The sequence below is a fragment of the Protopterus annectens genome, chromosome 11.part0 (assembly GCF_019279795.1).
Source record: "Protopterus annectens isolate FY-2018-M chromosome 11.part0, PAN1.0, whole genome shotgun sequence".
NCBI classification, from domain to species: domain Eukaryota; kingdom Metazoa; phylum Chordata; order Ceratodontiformes; family Protopteridae; genus Protopterus; species Protopterus annectens.
The window spans coordinates 699198187-699219579 of NC_056745.1; the positions used below are offsets into that span (position 1 = coordinate 699198187).

Below are 21393 nucleotides of genomic sequence, written 5' to 3' on the forward strand. Positions count from 1 at the left end.
CTGTTGCTAGTTCAGTGCTAACTTTACCCCTCTCTCATCCCCTAAAGAGCCCATCTCTATACCGGAAGAATGCAAAGTACCTGTAATCACGGCTGCACAGGTAAAAAACACACTCTCCAAAGCCAAGTACATAGCATCCATGGGACCTGACAACATCCCAGGCTGCGTTCTACATGAACTACAGAACGAACTGGCACCCCACCTAAGTACCATGTTCAATCATAGCCTCACCTCAGGCTTTGTACACACTGAATGGTGCACAGCAACAGTTATCCCACTCCACAAAGGGGGAGCCACCAAGGACCCAGGAAACTACCGCCCCATTAGCCTGATGAACCTGGTCGGCAAGGCTATAGAGCATATCATCATGGAACTTATAAACAATGGCATTGGTAATCTCCAAACTCTGGACCCTACCCAGTTCGAGTTTGTAAAAGGCAGATCATGTCTCCTAAACCCGATAGACTTCTTTGAAGTGGTCACCAAAGCTGTAGATGAGGGTAAGGTGGTACAGACAGCCTATCTAGATCTCGCCAAGGCTTTCAACACCATCCCCCACTCTGGAATTATAGACAAACTCACTAAACTAGGTATAAATCCCTATGTCACAAGATGGGTTGCCAACTGGCTCACTGACAGAATCCACACTGTGAAAGTAGCAGACTCTAAATCCAACTTCAGACCAGTGACAAGTGGAGTACCACAGGGTTCAGTCCTAGATCCTCTCCTGTTTGGTATTTAATTCTCTGAAGTACAGGCTAACAAAGATGGTCTTTGGCTAACAAAGTTTGCAGACAACTGCAAACTAGGAGCCATAATCAAATCTCCTAACGATGTGGACATCCTACAAAAGCTCCTCACTGAGACAGATGCCTGGTGTCAAAGCCATGGCCTCAAGCTCAATGCCAAAATGTGCATTGTCATCCCTTTTGGTAAAAACTCTATAGCCATGAACTACCACACAGGCAGTAGCTTACTTAACACCGAAAGTGTGATAAGAGACCTTGGGACACAGGTGAACAGTAGTCTCTCCTTTGATAATCACATCGCCACAGTAGTCAGGAAATCCTTCTACGTGGCACACCTCAACACAAAAGGTTTCTCATCCAGGAAAAAGGAAGTCATTGTTCCCCTCTACTCATCACCCATTAGACCCATTATAGAGTACAATGCCCCTTTTGGTATGTACCTCACGAGACATCTACAACAACTGGAAAGGCCACAGAAATACCTCACAAAGAGGATTACTGGCCTCAAACAGATGCCCTACGCAAGCCGTCTCAAAAAAATCCAGCTTTACTCTGTCGCATATCGCGATCTCTGCCTAACATACAAAGCTATGTCAAACCCAGAGCTGTTGGGCATGCTCCACGTAAAGAAATCCCAATCCCTCTGACCTACACGCTCTAGGGACCTAAAACTTGTCACCCCAATAAACAGAACATGCTGGAGGGATAGATTCCTGTCTCCGGGACTTCCCATACTCTGGAACAAACTGCCTATCTATATCAAACTAAGCTCCTCATTAGCAGTCTTCAAAAAAAATCTTGATGATTGGATGGGAGATAGGAAATTCACCCTGGGGATCTCTTTTGTGGCTCTGCTTGACAGGGGCACAGGAAAATTGTTTTCTTGGGTGGCAAAATCCAGGGCCAATAGCCTAGTACCTACCTATGAACCTATGTCAGCCAAGTGTAATGAAGGGAGGATACATAATGGTGATTATGTGTTCCAGTGGGTTCTACCTTTTTTTTCTTACTTTTAAAATGCAGCTACCCAGTAAATAAGTTTGAGAAGCAAAAGGCATGTGAAGAATACAACACAGCATTTGAATAGTGCCATATCTGGATTGTTTTTTCAAGTTTACATTTGTTAACTGAGATTTGGGGCTCATGTAATGATTCTTCAAAGGGCACAAAATGGTGCTTTAAGCGTGACTTTTCTGAGCCTGAATTCATTAACTGAACTTGAGCTACATACAAAGTTATACATTTGTTACTGAAAAGGGACTTGCTTGATAGAGAGTGAGACCCCACTGAGACAGTGTTTGTTACATAGATAGGGATGGATGTTCTCCAAGGACAGAGATAAGTATGCTTTTGTTTGATTAATTGTTCAAAGCATTTCGTTTTCTGGATTACATTGTGCAATTACCTATAATGATATCATTAACAAAATTATGTATTAGGGAATGTTGTCTCATAACTGTTGTTTAAAGATGAGTGACTAGAAATGTAAAATTAAGAATGAAGTAAATATGTTTATTGTGTTGTCAGCATTTCCCATTAAGGGCTACTATGCAGGCTAAATTTGCATGTTGTATAAAAAAACATTGTTTCCAATGGCAACCAGAAAAGGTCAAATTATAAATTTGAAAAAAAAGATAGGTGGCAGGCATGTGTGATTGATATTTAATAATCTTTGCTTTGAATTTGTTTACCATAAGTAGCCAAAAATGGCTATGGTGCATAGATAAACATATTTATATATATATATCTGCATCTACTTATCTGTCTAGGAATATATCGAATTATATGTATATATGCTTATAAGCATGATTTTTAACAGTGATAGAGTAGGGTCATTTTCTAGTGGTCCTCCAGTACAACATATCTTTTTTTTGGTATTTATTAAATGTGATTTAGTAGGTCATATATACTGGTCAAGTGCAATGTAAATGTTTAAGGTTATTTGTGTTATATCAGACACATTTCAAGTATCAAGATTATGTTATCAGAAGACATTTTGGAAATAAATAAGTAGTTATTACTAGGATATATGAAACACCTTATGTTCAATTAGGTGTTATAGCACAATAGGAAATGAGGGATGGTGGTGAAGAAACTGATTTTTAGTGCACTGCTGCTAAAGAAGGTGGGACCAGAATCATGGTGATATATAACTAAGAACTAAAGGTGAATGTCAATAGATCAGCCTTTTCCCCATGTTCTCAGGTCTTACTGATGACAGTGTTATAGAGGTGCAGGTTCACGTGGTTAGGAGGTTAAGACAAGAGAAAATACTGAATACAGACAGGACTGAGTTAAATACACACTGAGTTTAAAACATAGTGGGTTATTAGCTAAAAATATTAGTTAATGCAAATTATACTCGATTACTGAATATAGAATCAAGAGCTGTATTTCTTAAATGTGTATAAAGAAGGCTACCATGGTATTGTTAGGTCACGTAAGAAATTGTACCACATTGCATGCAGTATGTAACTTGTAAATAAATTCCTGTTTTTTTAATCAATAAAGATTTTATTTTTTTTTTCACAGAAAAAAGAAATGTCTGATGTTCATCATACTGATCACTGCTGCAGTAGCGTTAGCTATATGGGTTATATATGCCAAGGATATAACAGTCAGCCAGATTCCAAACCTTTAGGGCACCTTCCACTCACCCAAACTGTCAGGTAGTTCGAGCTGAGTTGACTAAAAGACAAGTTTGGGTGTGAATCCATTCAGAACTTTAATGCTGCCTAAGAGTACGCTCCTCTGAGGCTTTCAAGGATTGACAGTTATCATGTGCTTTCTTTTGCTGGGGATATAAGTTCCTTTTAGGGAAATAAAACTTCCATTTTCTTAATTTTTTAAAATGTTTTATTACTTTCCTCTTCAGCAAAGTTATTTTAAAGCTAGGATTGTTGTGTTTCAATGGACTATCTCAAGACTGTAACATACATTGAAACAGAAGGTTTGTATTTTCTGTCAATTAAAAAGTGATGTAAAGTAACTAAAAACATTTTTTTATGGATAAATTGTTTATTTTACCTTTTTGGGGCTAGCATAGTGTTTTAAAATGCTTTTTATTATGTTTTTCCTTCAAAAAAGTGACTTGTGCGAACTGGTAGTGTTTACTGGCAATTGCTGCTTGTCTTCCTTGGGAAAGATGCACAGTTTTCAGCTTGATGATGTATCAGACTATTAGTCCCACAGTTGGCCCTTATTCCAAGCACAAAAAAAAAAAAGAAATTAGTAAAAAAGTCTTTTGCACCACAGCTGGCTTGCAATTTCCCTCAGCTGTAGGAGTGTGGCACTGCTGTGGCCATTTGTTGTACCTTAGACCACTCATCTTTTACCCCAGGTCCCTCTGGTGTAGCATCTACAGCCAATATGGACTAGGAGATAGCCACATCCTCTGTGGCTGTTGGGATCCCCTCAGCAGGCAAGGGAGATCCTCTCTTGTTGGTCCTAGGAGAGGAAACAGGGAAGGTTTCCCTGTTGTTTGAGAATGCTATGCCCATCCCTGCGGAAGCTGCTGCTGGCATTAGTAACACAGTTGACCAAATATTTCCTGTCAAAAATATATAGAAAACCAAGCATGTATCTACTCCTCCTCCTCCTCTATTTTTTCTTCAGATAGGAGTAAATTAATAGGACTGGCTCATGGTTTAATTCAGGCTATTGATCCTTCTTGTAAAGTAGTTTCTGGTAAATGAAAGAGGGATTCCTCTTTTCTTGAAGAGACTCAAGATTCTGAATCTGAATAGGAAAATGCAGTGATGGATACATTTTTTCCCTCAGATTTCTGATTCAGACTCAGAGGGAGCTCAGTTTCTGATTTTCCCTGTGGGAGGTTCTCTTTCTCTGAAACTACTGTTAGAATATGGCACTGTTTTCAATGTGAGAACACTGAGATTTATCAGTCCCTCAGAAAATACAGAATGATTTTCCAGAACCTACACCCATTCCTCCTGTTGAGTTGGTTTTAGAGAGTGTGTGTATTATTGCTTGCAATCTTCCTGATAGTCAGCCAGCTGCCCCTAAAAAGGCAGGTAGGATTTATTAAGTTTCTCATTCATTTAAATTTGTATACACTGTTCCCAAACCTGAACCAGCAGTTATAGCTTTAATTGATCCCATCGGAAAATAGATAGTTCAACCAGCACCCCCACCCTCTCAACTCTTCAAGTGAAGAGCAAAAAGAAAAAAAAAGAACTTTACTGTAATAAGCCGTTAAAGAATTCTCCTGCAAGCTCAAGATTTAGGCTATGTAATGGTGACCAATCACAGCGTTTTAGTAATAGATTAAAGAGGTCAGGGGAGAAATGTTTGCTACTACGGATGTATTTGAAGGGATTGCAAGGTTGAGTTTGAATTCTTTTTCTAAGTAGAAATGTAGGGGCATGGTCACTAAGGTTGATAGGTAGGAAGCCAGCTTTGACACTTAGGTTAGGCTTGATAGTTAGCATCCAGTCAAATAGTGACTCTTTTTTAGAGTTTTTGTCAGAGCGGGTGGGACAGTTTATAACCTGGGAGAAATTATATAGAGTTATAAAGTTGATGGGGCAGTTAGAGGAAAAACAGAGCCAGTCAAGATTAAAGTCACCAAGGATAATAGTTTCTTGAATTGAAAGTATAGGCAGACCAAGAGAGGAGAAGTTCAATGTTGGGGAGATTGTTGCCAGGGGGCAGATATGTAGCTATGATAATCATGGTTTTATGAGGATTTATTTGCAGGCGGGTTATGACGAGTTCAGCATTAGGGATAGCTGGAGTTGTACAGTTTAGTTTTTCTAGCTTTAGGGAGTCTTTAAACATAACTACTACACCACCACCTCTTTTGTTTAGTCTATCTTGTCAAATAATGCCGTAACTATTCCAAGTAATTTCTGAGTCTTTGATGTGAGGTTTTAACCAGGTCTCAGTAAAAACAGCTATGTCAGGAGAGTAAGTGTCTAGGATAGCATTTAATTCAGTAATTTTATTCATAAGGCTTCTAAGGTTGAAATACGTTATTAGTAGGATGTAAATCCTACTGTAACCTTATTTGGAGCTTTTCTCCCCAGGACTCCATTGAAAATGGGTTCATTTGGCCCAATGGACTATCCTGGTAAACCAACTGCAAATAAAATAAATAATAAATAAAAAAAGTAGGTCAGATTTGGAGGTGGTTGGTAGAGAGCTGTATGATTGTGATCTAGAAGGAGTTTGGTTGGAGGAGTATATATATGAGCGTTTAGGAGAGGCAGTTGAGTTGGGGGTAAAACATTACTGGGACCTGGGTTGGGATGGATGGCCGCTCATAATTTGATTTGTTTAAGGGAATGCAGTAGTAGATGTTATAATGCAGCATAGTCGAGTAAAGCAGCCACCATAACAGCAGAGATTCGGTATGCACATCTCTTTTTTTTTCTTTTAGTATTTACTTGTGTTTGATGCGGTTTCTGCCTTTTCAAATGTTTCCAAATGTTTTGATTTCTAATGCTGTGACAGGAATGAACCTCATTTTTGGGTCAAGTTAAGATTGCAGTTCACAAAATTGGTATTACTTCAATCTTTGATGTTTGCCAAGAGTGCTCTTCTCAACACCCACAATATATGGTTCCCATTCAGAAGCCTGAAACACTATAAGCCTGAAAATCAAAATCCTGAAACCAAAAGCCTGAAAATTCAGAATCCTGAAAACTCAAAATCCTGAAAGCCCAAAATCCTGAAACTCAAAATCCTGAAAACACAAATAATGCTAATATGCCAATACAAAGACACTAATATCTACCAACTGACCTTGACCCTAACCCTAACCCTAAGGTCCGTCACTATCGCACACTCACCTGACCCGCGCCCTAACCTTAACTCACTTAAACCGCCCCTAACCCTAATTTCTGTCACTATTGCATACATGCCTAACCTGTGCCCTAACCCTAACTCACTTAAACCGCCCCTAACCCTAACATAAAACCAACCGCACACTTACCTGAACCCAACGCATGACCTAACACAACAGGGCTAACAATAGCAAAGCCACAATGACGTCAGTATGTCTATTTTGTGTTTTCAGGATTTTGAGTTTCAAGATTTTGGGCTTTCAGGATTTTGAGTTTTCAGAATTTTGAGTTTTCAGGATTCTGAATTTTCAGGCTTTTGGTTTCAGGATTTTGATTTTCAGGCTTATAGTGTTTCAGGCTTCTGAATGGGAACCCAATATATACAACATTGTCTCCTTCTGGAAAACAAAGTCTAAACCAACCATCTTTAAAGTAATGACTATTGTAACAGAGATAAAAGAACAGGAAAGGGTATATATGCAGAAAAATGTTATGGAGAAGCAATGAGGTTTAAGAGAAAGCAGGAATTGAACAAGTCATGAAATGTTGGATTGATTATATTGTACAGAAGAATATATGTGATGTATAATGTCTGTAAATGTGAGCTTGTTGATATAATTTGTTTGTTTTTATATAAATGTAAGTTTGCCTGTGCCACAAGTGATAATTCAATAAAGGTGTTTAAAAAAGCATTGCCTCCTTCTGCAGTTTATATAGGGTTACATGTATTGGTAGCATATTTAAGTACAAGTGAAAAAATCCTGTTGCTCATACTACTGTTGGAACTCTCCAGTTGTATTATCCCACATTGTTCTAGTTTCTGCTTGCAGATCCTGGTATTTTATGACACTGGGTCTCTCAATACATAGGACATTATAATCACTAGGTTTAGCTAGCTCAACGATTGATTACATTTTTATCCTTTGTTGTTTAACTATTATTCCTGGTTTTCTTGCTTCTGCTTTCTTAACTGTTGATATTGGATGACCCGTGTGATCAGAACTTAATTTTCCGTAATGCTTTGTGCTTCATGTTTCCAGTGCTACCTGTATGTTGTAGTGTATTCACAAACTGTGTGAATGGTTGAATGGTACGTGAAATGAATAACAGTTTGGCATCTACCTGTGTTATGGAGAGGGCTGTTATGTACCAGGTTGATTAGACAGATATTGCTCAGGGCTGTTAATGTTAGGCTATATTATGTCACAGTAAAGTTGCTTTCAATGTTACCTACCGACTTCACCATAGTTATATTCTGAAGGTAGAAAATTCCAGTCACAGCCTTTGCTAAGTACTTATGTATGGGCACAGGTGGACAACTATGTGTTTATTTATTAAATTTATGTATGGATATTCCTTTTGTAGCTATTTTTTTACTGTAGAACTCTTCAAGGAGTATAAAATGTGCACATTTCCACTGGGAACTGCTTTATGGTTTATGCTTGGAATACCAAGTTTCATCTTAGAGATGCCTATGTTTACTGCATCCCCCCCTTGTGGCCAGTGGCTGTAGTTACAGGTAGCACTGAGTAGCAGGTGCTCATCATTACTAAAGTATCTCTAGCTGGTATGATGTTACTAGAGTTAGCATTACTTGAAAGTGAAGACTGACACCAGGAAAAGGTTATGTTAAACCATTGAATCAGGTGTACTTTCAGTATACAGTATACTTTACCAGGTTCCTTTACTTTACTTTTCTAACTAGTTTACATCATGAGTTGCTGCATAATCAATAAGCATAATTTTTTATTTTATTTTTAAAAATTGAATAGTAACAGACTCATCTTTGTTGCAGGTGTTCACTATTCTCGTCAAGATAAACAGTCTTAAAATGAGGTCTGAATTCTTCTTTATCTGCATTTTCTTGAGTGTTACACCTTTGTTGGCTCAGTTGAACAGCCCTCCATTGAAGATTGAATGCTTGCTGCCTTATGGGAAGATCTACACCAGGCAAACGGGTAACAGTTGGGTTAGCTGTCTTGCAGACAGCTCAGTAGAAATGACTTACAGTCCTTCTGCATCTGCATCTGTATTTGTTAGCAAAACTGTACCTCCAGTCTGCAAATGGTACAATGGATCTTCATTGCTTGCAACGACTTCTGAGTGGTCTGGAAAGCTATTCTTTTCTCAAAGTTCAGAATTACTCTTTGTCACTGTGCAGTGTTCTTCTACAGCATGCTCTAAGCAGCCATGTTCTTTTGAGAAAATCACTGTTGAGGTGACCAATCAAGATATACATCTTTTTATTTTGTTGCCTCCACCCCCTTACTATGAGTTTCAAACAGTGCAGTTTGCATGGTGTGCCAAGATGATGAAACCAGACTGGAGCTATACTTTATCTACCAATGGTGGAACACCAAGTAGGGTGGTGCTAAATGCCAATTACTATACACAAATTGATGAAAGCCTGTACCCTCCTGGTCTAAAGCTTAAATGTGCACCATATTATAACTACAAAGTTACTGTGCTGTATGAAAATGTTGGTGAATATGCAGCATCCCTTTCAGTTGATAGTGGACCACCAGTAAACCTACAAGTTTCATTAGATGTGGAGCCCCTCTTACTGCATATTCTTAGTGCAAAGTCTGAAGTAATAAATGTATCTCAGAGAGTGAAGCTTTCATGGAAGGTATCAGCATTCTCTGACTTGCTTGTCTACCAGCTAGTAACAGAAAACAGTGAAATTAACTGGTCCTTGTCTTATAATCCATTTTCAGTCATGAACAGTTTGTGTCAATTTCCATTATCTGGTGGTCCCAATACAGCACTGCAAATTCTTGCAGAAACAGGATTTTTAATGAAAGGACAGAACTATACAGATGTTGCGGGTATTGTTACCCTGTCTAATGGCATATTTGGAATAACACAGAATGGAGCATTTAGTTACATAACCCTTGGCCCAAGAAGAAATCAAGACAGCATTGTTTATTTCAGCAACAACAGTGGGCTTTACTACTCCTGGAAAGAAAATACAGCAAACGCAGCAAGTATGCTTGGTGTATATTACATATTTTTTCAAGAGCAGGGTTTAGGTTACCTTTTCAACATTGTTTTCACAGACGCGTATTTATATACGTTTACTGTAGATGTCTACCTGAACAGAATGGAAAGCATCTACAAATCTTTACAGGAAATTGATATAGAAATTCATTTATACAACAGTGGTCCTGCGGATGTAAATAATGCTATATTCATTGTGTGGTTTATTCCTGTGCAGCATCCATTCTTACAATGTCTATGGAAATTTTCAGTGGCATTCGCAAAGGACACTGATGCCACTAGTGTAGACTTCACATATACATACAATGGCAATAATGAATATGCACACACATATATTCCCAATGTTGTTTTACCATTTGATCGACTTAAATATGTAGGGTTTGTAGGAACTGGTTTCTATAGATCCACTGGAGTAAAGCCATTTACTCTGACAGTCACTGTTGGTTCTTATGGCTTTAAGACCATAAAGTCAGTAGTTTACTGCCAGAAATCACCTTGCCTGCTATCAAAAGCATCAATACAGAAGCCAAATCATCCCATTCCAGTCATAACAAGTACAAAGGGATCCTCCCTAGTACTGTATGCTTCACTAAACATTACCTGTAGTGCTGTTAAAGAAATAACTTTGGTGTGGAACTTCTATAATGTGCCTAATACAACTACACAACCCAATTGGACTGATTATTTGGACATACCACAAACCTGGTCAGTGGATCAAACCTTACTTAACATCCCCAAATGGTCTTTGAACTATGGCTTATACCTTGTAAACTTCACTGCTGATATCCGTACTTCTGATGCTAAATTACCTTTCTTTTCAATCTCTGATTTTGTTTTTCTTAATGTTGGTGTAAGTGATCTTTCTGCAGTGATATCTGGGGGATCATACAGAACAGTTGGCTATAACACATTGTGGATAATTAATGGATCTTCTTCTGCTGATCCTGACTCCCGTGACCCCTTAGATGGCCTCAGTTTTGTTTGGTACTGTACAAAAAGTGTTACAGAGTATGAGACATTGACTTTCAACAAACTTCATGCTTGTCATCCTGATCAGTCTAGTCTTATATGGCCTGCTACTAGTGATCCTGTAGTTACAATGTATCCACAGAAACTAGCAGGGAATGAAAAGTATTATTTTCGGCTAACTGTTCGAAAGAAAACTAGAGAGAGCCATGCATACCAGACCATTCATGTACTGCTTGGATCACCTCCTGAAGTAATGATTACATGCATAGAGAATTGTGGGAAAATTCTAATCCCAACAGAAAGATTTTCACTCTCTGGCAAGTGCTTGGACTGTACAGTGGAAACTCAAGAGGTATATCAATGGTCTCTTTTTACTCAGGATGACTCCGAGATAGAATTTGACTGGGATACTGCAACATCAACAGGAAGGTTTAGTGGATACATATCAATAAAAGCTTTGAGTTTTTTGAATTTTTCCGAAAAAATGTATACACTCCAGCTAATGGTATCAACATGGAGTGGTGTATCAAGTACAGTAAAATATTCATTTTATGTAAATGATCCACCAAGACATGGAACCTGCAACATTACTCCAAATAGGGGCATAGCACTTGAAACCAAATTCACAATAGAATGCAAGGATTTTGTTGATATCAGTGTACCATTAATGTACAGAATAATAGCAATCACAGATAACGCAAACATTGCTACTATAAGTTCATTGCAGGATAATTCATTTGGGTCCATAATTTATATGGGGTATGATGCTAAATGCCCACAAACAGTGCTGCCTTCTGGAATTCCATCAGAAAAATATATGCTGACCATCTATGTTCAAGTGATTGATGACTTAGGGACATTTACACAGGTGCATCTCAGTGCAAAAGTGGAGAAGCCACACATAATGCAAAATACAGTCGTAAATTATTTACAGAATCTTACACAAGGACCAGACTCATGGCTGTCATCCTTTGCTAATGAGCATAACTTTCTTGAAGCGCAAAAAATGACCTATGTGATAGCAACGGTGTTAAATCATTATGCAATTGACAGTGAGGGCAAAAGTGTTCCAGATCTAAACTCTAAAATTAAGCTTCGTGAAAGTCTTCTTAAAGCTTCATCTGCTGTACCTATGGGTAGTGCTGCAGCCATAAACCAGGTAGCTATCAGCATTGCTGAGGTCACAGAAGTAGAAGAAGAGCTGTCTCTTCACAGCTTGAAACTTGCTATAGAAAAGCTACAGGAAGCATCAGCAGTTCTTACGGAATATGCACATGAAGGCATTGGCTCAGAGATCACAGATCGACTGGCTGCCACCATATTAACTGCTTTATCCAACACTGTGACTGCTTCCCTATTACAAATGACTGAAATAGATACAACTGTAGACAAATCCAAAGCTGCAGGAAATATTGAAGTCATTGAAAATATGTTTTCAGCAGTGGAATCACTAACCAAGTCAGTTCTTCATGGTAAAGTTCCAGGAGAAAATGATACTTTGATGCAGACCAAATCCAGTTATATCATTGTTAAGAAAGAAGACAAACAAAATATTGAAAGTTCATTTCTTATCAAAACTGATTGTATCAATTGCTTTTATCCACAGCTAGGAAATGATTATTTGCCCTCGGATGCTGTGATAAATGCTGCTGTATATAACTTCAAGCAGAATCCCTTCCCTTGGCTTTCTAATGGAGAAAATATATCCACAGATGTTTCTGGCTTATCTATGACAGCTGAAAGTACTGATGGAACATTTATAGATGTTACACCTGAGGTTATAGAAGTGGTCATGAGAATCAAAGAAAGACTTCCTACAGTAAACATCACAGTAAAACCTGATAAATTGAGTCCTGGCCTGTCAAGTGGGGAATTCTGTTTTGAAACTGAGCTTCAAGAGGGAAATGAAGTATTTCTGCAGTTTCTTACCCATCTTCATGCTACTTTTAAAGCATCCATTTTTATTGGGAATACATCTGCCAAAGGTCTTCTTGTTGGCAAATATCTAATCCCACAGAACATTTCAGATGTGGTTACTGATGTCTCAGAAGTGGCAACATTTTTTGCTAAGACTAGATATCGTTATATTCTACAGATTCCATATACTTCACTTGTAAATTCTGAAGTCCAGAGACGTGGAAGCAACAGAACAAATATAACAGCTTTGTTGCAGTCTAGTGACATAAATATAAGCAATGACACATTAATTGAGATTGTTGTTTTTTATGCAAACTGCTTGAATTTTGATAAATTATCAGAAAACTGGAACCAAAAGTCTTGCAAAGTGGGCCCTTTAACCACCTATGAAAATATTCATTGCATCTGTAAACACACAGCAGCTGCAGCAGGTAAAAGGATGCTATCTCCCACTAAGATAAGTGCTGAATTTATTGCTGGAAAAGTTTTCGTAATGCCACACATTGTAGACATTAGAAAGACGCCTGTTCTTTTCAAGACATTGCACAGAAATATGATACCACTTATTGCTGTTTTTAGTGTACTTGGAATATATGCTGCTTTAGTCATATGGGTTTTAAAGAAAAAAAAGGTGGATGACCTTTGCAGAGATAGGGTAATAATCCTTCCTGATAATGATCCATTTGACAGATTCTGCTATTTGGTAACAGTTTACACAGGAAGCAGATTTGGGGCTGGGACTACAGCAGATGTTTTCATAACACTGAATGGAAGACGTGGACAAAGTGATGTGCACCACCTAAAGCATCCAACTATTCCTGCATTATACAGAGGTGGAGTAAATACTTTCCTGCTGACCACAAAGGTGTATTTAGGTGACCTAGTATCTATCAGATTTTGGCACAACAACAGTGGATATTCTCCAGAATGGTTTCTTAGCAGAGTAAAGGTTGAAAATATGTATACTAAAGAAGTATGGTATTTCATGTGCCAAAAATGGCTTTCGGCTAGCAAAGATGACAAACTACTGGACTGGACATTTTCAGCCATAAGCATTTCTGCACCTATAGCTAGACGTGACTTTTTCCAGATAAGTCTGGCCTTTGGTTTGGAAAATCATATGTTGTTTTCAGTTTTTTCCAGTGTTGTATCTGATTCCTTTAATAGACTTCAGAGGTTATCTTGTTGTTTAACAATGCTTATGAGCATCCTTCTCACTAGCATTATGTTTTTTAAGAAAGAAAGTTTTCAAGAAGACACATGGGAAGTGTATGTGAAATCTATAATAGTTAGCATTGAAAGTGCTCTGATTTCTGTACCAGTGCACTTACTTACAACTGGTTTGTTTAAACACTCACACAAAGAGCAAGAAGTTGCTTTGCCCTCTCCAGATCATCATTCTAATGAACAAAAGTTAACAGGCGATTATATGTTTTCTTGGATGTTTTATTTGCAACCTAGAAATTGGAAAGATCGCTTAAAAATGTGTTACTTGATAGAAAGTATTAAGGAACTGCCAGAAAATAATTTGGAAATCAGTAAAATCCAAACTCTAGATCCCAAAAGTATCCAGCATTTAACAAATAGTAATAAAATTGTGCCTGAATCGCTTATGAAAAGAAAAACTCACCTTAACTGTGTTGTTACTGAATCTTTAGTAGGGGCAGTAACCATAGACTATGACCACCAAATAGCTGCTATGGGTGCAGTTTATCATAAAGAAAATGGTGTGCATCTGACATCACAAAAATGTTTCATACAGTCTGAAAAACATAAGCAGAAAGGAAATGATGAACAGATCATTCTTGCAAGCAAACCAAAATTAATTCTGCCACATTGGTGCATTTATTTTGCTTGGGCTGCTGTTGTAATAGTGACGCTCGTTTCCTCATTTTTTATAATACTATATGGTCTTTCATATGGTAAAACAATTTCACTTGCCTGGCTTTTTGCATCTGCATTCTCATTTTTACAAAGTACATTTATTGTTGAGCCAGCCAAAATCGCATTACTATCTGTAATACATTCTGTAATAAGAAACACTTGTAATAAACTCTCATGGATCACAAGATGTAATATTCTGGAGTTCAGGCTAAATGAAGTCCCAAAAAATATTGATGAAATGAGACAGCTACATTTTGAATTCATCAAAATGCGCAAAGGCAAAGTGTACCAGCCTCTAAATGAGGATGAGCTGAGAATTGCAAGGAAAAGAGGCAGTACAGAAACAAATGCTACAGCATACCTTAAATGTGTCATGAGTCATTTTATTATATTAGTTTTAGTGACCTATTTAGCTAATTTCCATGAAAATGTTAATTATTTCTACAACAACCAAATCATACAACATCAATTTTCTTTTGCTTTTCTTGATGTTAAAGATATCAACTCAATTTACACTTGGTTAACTGAAACATTTCTTACACAGATCCACAATGACAAAAAAACAACCTTTCTGAATAACAGCCGTGCAAAAATTCTTGGCTTACCTAGGATGCGGCAAGTGAGAGCAGCTAAAGAAAATGTCAAATGTTTTCAAAAGTATATCTTTGTCTATCTGTCAAAGCAATGGAACATTCAAAATGCTATGTTTACCTATCTGTCAAAGCTATGGAACACCACCTGCCAAGCAAAGTATGGTCCTAGATTTGAAGATCACAACAGCTATTTTAATTCCTGGCAAAATATTGACAAAACATCCACAGAGAAAAACATTTACAGATATAATGGCTATGTTTATGAACCACCCATTTTACCTTGGACATATATCTCACCAGGAAAGTTTCATTATTATTCTCCAGGGGGTTATACTGTTTATTTTTTTCCTGAAGATCAATTGTCTGATTCAATAAAAAAGCTACACCAACTTGTGTCAAGTTCTTGGATTGACAAATATACATGGTCTGTGATTATGGAACTTACTACCTTCAATCCAGATGTGAACTTGTTTTGCACAATTTCAGTTGCTTTTGAGATGTCACCTTTTGGAAGAATTTATAAAACAGTATCAGTTAATTCCTTTCACCTCCCAGTTTTTACACCTAAAGAGTGGCGTAGCATTTCGAGTGATATTATAATCATTGGAATTCTTATGATATTTATTATAAATGAAGTTCGTACAATTGTAAAAGAAAAGGGCAACTATATAAAAAGAATATCAAATCTTATGAACTTACTCCAAACAGTTATGCTTATGCTCATGGTTTGTCTGCTGGTAGTAAAGCATAAGATGGGAGCTGATTTATTAAACTTTTATTTACTTAATCCAAACCAATTTATCCCATTTCATGCTGTTTCAGCTGTACATCAAGCCCTGAGGATGACCAATGCAATTTTAGTTTTCTTTACCATTTCAAGGACTGTAATATATGCAAGATGTTTTCATGATGTGCGTTTAGCACAAAAGTCTATCACCACAGCTCTGCCTATCATCTCCTCTGTGGGGATTATTTTAAGTATTTACATTTCTGCCTACATCATGTTTGGCTATCTGGTGTTTGGGCAATATGAGTGGAGATTCAGTACATTGAGTAACACAATACAGACTGTTGTTTCATATTGTATCTTTGAATTTAATAGTGCTGATTTCACTTCAAAAAAGATTCTTGGTGGCTGCTATATTTTTTCATTTGTTATTTTCATGGCGTGTGCATTAATAAATGTTTTTCATACAGTAGTCATAGCACATTATGAAGGCGTGAAAAAGCCTGTGTATGAAGAACCCTGTGAAGAAGCTGAAGCAGTTGCTTTTCTAATTTGTAAGGCTAGGCATATATGGAATTCCTTAAAGGGCAAGGAGTACACTGATAATGAACCAGATACTGCCATCCCTATGTTGTATGGGAAAGGTGAAAAATATAGTGCACAACAAAATTTAGGAATGAAAGCAAAAAATGTACATGGACAAAAATTTAGCTATTTGCTTATTTAAATTGCACAATCTTTGCTTAATCATTGTGTAGATTTCATATTTAATGCACAGGTACTTAAGGGGCATATTCTTTTCAAACATTCTGTTACAGGTATATTGTTTCACTGCTGTTTATCTATGCTGCATGTTTGAAAGTACACATTGTGTTCTGAATAAAATTAAATGATTATCCAAAGTGCAAGTAAAATGTTTTTTTTTTATTGAGCACTTCTTTGTTTCAGAAATGTGTAAACAGCTGATCAGACAAGTGAAATAATAAAAGTAAGGACAGTGTATAGTTGTGTGAGGCATTCACTATAAGGCAAGATAACTTAAGTGTTTCACCTTCAGAGTAACAAGGTGAATATTAAAACCACTCTTTCATATCAGAAGTAACAACAATAAGCAGCCCTTGACTTCTTGTATAATGCATGGTAAGCAAGTCACCTGCACTAAGCATGCTGGAGTACAGAATATGAAGACATTAGAGTTAATAAAAGGGAATTAAGAGAAATGCCATGAAAAAAACACACAGGACTTGTAAAAAGAAACACTATGAGAGGTAATCCCACCTTTCCACACTGCTGGCAGATATGGATTTTTCTTTTTCTAAATAAACATCATACATTCATGGAGCACAATGTAGGTCTAGAAGTTCTTACTAAGCTTACAGCCAAGGACACTATCAAGAAGTTCAGTGACATGACCCAGTACTGGTGAGAGAATAAACGTGTCCACCACTAAGTCAATTTTTTCCAAACATCCCTTGTAAAAAATTTGTAGTTACCCATTCAGTCATGCAGACTTGGTTTTAAATGCTTCAGAGGTAGTGGTTTTCTGCTTGATATGCTACTGCAGCCTATTCCAGAAGTGGGGAATATGTAGGATTAAGAACCTGTCATGTCATCTGGCATTGTTGATATAGTAGGATATGTTAGGTGCTGTAGAGTGGGTGCTTCCTTAACCAATGGTTCTACTTACATGAAGGTATTCAAAGAGCACTGGGTCATTTATAGCACTGAAAGGTAAGCAGAGATCACCTTTCAGGAGTCTGTACAACACTAAGAGGAGAAGTATGGCTTTCAGTCTACCGCAGTAGCCAACAGTACTGAGACCTGAGATTATTTTGGTAAGGAAAGTTTGAGGTCTCTAATTTTGGTTAGAAGGAGGCATTATGTTCAATGAAGAGTCAAACAGGAGGAATAACGTGGAATAATGTGGGACTATAACTTCTTTGGACCATGAGGAGACAACACTGATAATAAGTTTGTAAAGCAGAATGAATTTCTAACTACAACAGAAATGTGGTTGTCAAGCGAGAGCTTATCAGCATACGTAACTAAGTATCTAATGATGTTGTTAGGTTTAAGAGAAGTATTATGTATATGTATTATCAAGGAAACTGTGCATCATTTCTTTGTGTTGAAGGTTATCCTGTTATTTTCATACCAAGCAGTTGTTTGGTCCTGTCTTTATGGGGAATTTGAATATCAGAATGAGAGTTGCTAACTTCCCTTAATTTTCAGTCACCAGAAAACATTGTTAATCATATTCCCCTTTTATCAGCTTTATGTCAAAAAGTATATACCAAAAAGGAGAGGGCCCAGGACAGGGTTCTGTGGAAGACTCCTGCAAGTATCTTTATGTCTTGGACAAATACCTCTGACCTTAACAATATGGGTTCTGTCAGATTTCTGAATACCTATCCAGTGAGCTATGCATGGATTAATGTTGAACTGGGAGAGTCTGACAATAATCCCAACAGGGATATTGTTGAAGGTCTTGGCAAGATCTAGGTAGGCAGTGTGGACAGTATGCCCTTTCTCCATTGTCATAGTAACCCTTCTGAAGACCTCAACCAGACTGAGCAAGCATGGTCTGCCTTTTCCAAAGCCAAACTGGTGCGTATTCAGGGATACTAGTTTATACCTATATCATTGTTTGCTAGTGCAGATATAATACATTCCATAGCATTGCAAACAATATATTTGAAACTAATAGACCTGCAATTACCAGAGCAAGTAAAGGGACCACTTTTATGCAAGAGCACCATAACAGTTGTTCTCCATACCTCAGGAATGTTAACTAGTGGAGAGTTGATGGAAGGGTTTTCCTAGGTGAGATTTCTCAGCAGACATCCAGACATCTTGTTAAAACCCATATAAATGACATTTTTAATTTTAGAAAGTGTGAAAAGGACTTGGTCCAAAGTGATTTCTGGAGAAGAGGAGGAGGCGTACAAGAGAAGAGGGGACAGAGAAGTAGGAGGATAGAGTAAAGTTGGAAGAAAAATTGTCTGGAAGAATATTAACAATGTCCTTGAAGGTCAGGGAAGGACATAAGAGAAGTGATAAATTCAGTGCAGAATTTTTACTTACTTCTAAACTTCCTAATACAAATGAAGAATCATTACCTTATGGCTGTCTTTGAAATACATGTTACTCATACATCATATATCATAGCCAGTCTTGCATTTCTTAATAGTGTGGGACTTACTCTATATTACCAGAGCGAAACTCCTTTTGAGCGAATACCAAATCACCAACACAAATTGTGCGAACCGCGAGAATACCGAATGCACTAAACCGCGAAATTTTAAATCTCGAACTGTCATAGTCGGCCAACTCCACCACCCGCTACATACTACCTACCCAAACAAAATAAATAAACAACATACAAACACTAACTAAACCCTATTTCTAACCCTAAAGTAAAGCATTAAAACCCGACTTTGAAATCTACACTAAACCCCACATACACAACTATCTTTGCACTATCCTTAACCACTCCCTAACCCTAAGGTCCGTAACTACCGCACACTTCCCCTATGAAAATATAAACAAACAAAAGAAATAATCCACATACATACATTTACCAAACCCTACTCCTAACCTTACATTAAATCTTACATACAGTAACTATCTATGCACTTACCTTAACCCGCACCCTAACCTTAAGGTCCATAACTATCGTACACTTACCTTATGGAGCTATACTACAGACGGGCCAACTATGGTAATTTGACATTTCCAAATTCATGGTTTTGGATGTTAGCTGTAATGCCGGTTTGAGCAATACTTGTCGACGTTACGGATTTGCTTAAATGGACGTTTGCTCTCGTAATAGGGAACCAGACTTACCACTTTTAAATCCCTTTTATGATAAATTATTCATATTTTGAGAGGGGCCGGAGATTTGGCTTTTTCTTAAAAGGTTTGTTGATGTAGATTTAGTTTTAAACTTACCATTATGCTTATGTAGGTAGGTACAGATTCCAAACTATACCATTTTTGATTTATGGTAAGTCTGGTAAATAGTCATTTTTTTGTGTGTGTGTAATCCCTGTAATATAGAAGAGTTCTCAGGTGCTGCAAAGAATGTTTTCAGGAAGAAAGTCAGAAGAAAATGGTCAAATGTGACTAGGGTGGTGATAATGCAGTTTGTATAATTACAGTGAAACATTTGTGAGGATAAGATCTAGAAAGTTAACACCTCTGGTGGGCTGGGGGAAATTTACTCAAGTGTATTGGCATTTACAAAGTCCGGAAATCTCTAGGAATATGTGCTGTTGGTAGTGCATATTTGCCATGTTATGTGTTGGCTGTTGAGGTACTCTATAAGAAAGATATTTGAAGCTCAGTGGTTAACTTTTCTAACTAATTAAGGTATTCTGAAAACTCTGAAGGGTGGTCTTATATTGGGTTCTATAATTGCCCAAAATGCAATAATTCACTTTATGAATGCAACTAGGACTTTAACCAGTTCAGACTTGGTATCATGTGGAATCTGGTGAGACACATTCGGACTAAGAATAAGTACAGATATTCTGTCATAGTCGCTGGTAGATGTGAATGCATGCTAGTTGTTATACCCTGGAACAGAGGGAGTGTTGTCACTATCCTGAAAGCAGGTTTCTGTAATTATGCAAATACTGATTTCTTTGAGGGTAAGGAAGGCCTAATATTCAATGCACTTACTGTTTAGGCTTCTGGTATTCAGGAGTGCTACCTTGATATTATGGGAAATTGGAACTTGCTGTGTTGTGATATCAGCCATTTGAATGCTGCCTAATAATGGCACTATGATGAGAGTTTTAGCCTGTATGCAAAAATTGAGGGGGTGAAAGGTACAGGCCATTCCTTGCAAAGGGGATGGTCTGTTCCCCACTTCATCACATGCAGATAAACAGTGGATCACCATAGAATGAACCAATTTACTAGCCAGTTATTTAAACCAATTACGTTATCCTTAAATGTAGGCATAATTCTTGATGGAAAGTACAATGCTTTTCATTGTCAAGACCTTGCCTTCTTCGAAGACATAAATGCAGAACTCAATAATGTCTCTCTCTATATCTCCTTCAGTGTGGAACACCTAAGATTGCTTACACAATGGGCAGCTGCAAGGCTATAGTCATATGTGTGATGGTGCAAGAACCTAAGGACCCTAGAGACAGTTGTCAATCAATCCTTTGCCAACCTGTGATGTGTGCAGTGTCTGTTACATCTTACAGTGGAGTCATAAATGACTAATGTATTTCTAGGATGTGCTGCAGGTATATAGGATGTTAAAGGTATAGGATTCCAGCCCAGGTGAATCCAAGTAACAGTACCACTAATTAGTAAGTCCACAACAACAGGTCCACCCACAGGTGTGAGTGTAACTGTGGTTGTGGTCTTAATATTTTTGTAGCATAACTAAGGTTAACCTAGTAAGATGTCTAAGAGACCTGGGAGGCTTACATAAGGATTTCTTTATTACACCAGCATATGTAGGAATGATGTTGTAGTGGTGTGGTAATGTAGTGCTGTTTATGGTGTTCTTTTCTGACTGGAGGGGGTGGAGAGGACAGCCTCCAGTTTTAATAAATAAGTGCATATTTGGCAGATAGAATCAGTATATGCTTGAAGAAGTGGGTTGTCAGTGAGCAAGAGTCAGATGTCTTTTTAGAAAATCAAGCGCTAACAGGTTAGCTAAGGATGAGCTTAAAGCAGTTTAGGACTCCATTGTGGCATATAATGTTTTTTTTTATGGTCAATTACTA

General features: G+C 37.6%; 1 protein-coding gene across 1 annotated transcript in view; it reads left to right on the forward strand.

The window, feature by feature from the left end:
* PKDREJ (polycystin family receptor for egg jelly) overlaps positions 1–16370 on the forward strand; it is a 60965-nt gene extending 44595 nt beyond the window's left edge. The window contains exon 2 of the mRNA XM_044087240.1: positions 8326–16370. Coding sequence (XP_043943175.1) covers positions 8326–16370 — 8045 coding nt within the window. The remainder of the gene's footprint in view (positions 1–8325) is intronic.
* Positions 16371–21393: the final 5023 nt, after the last annotated feature.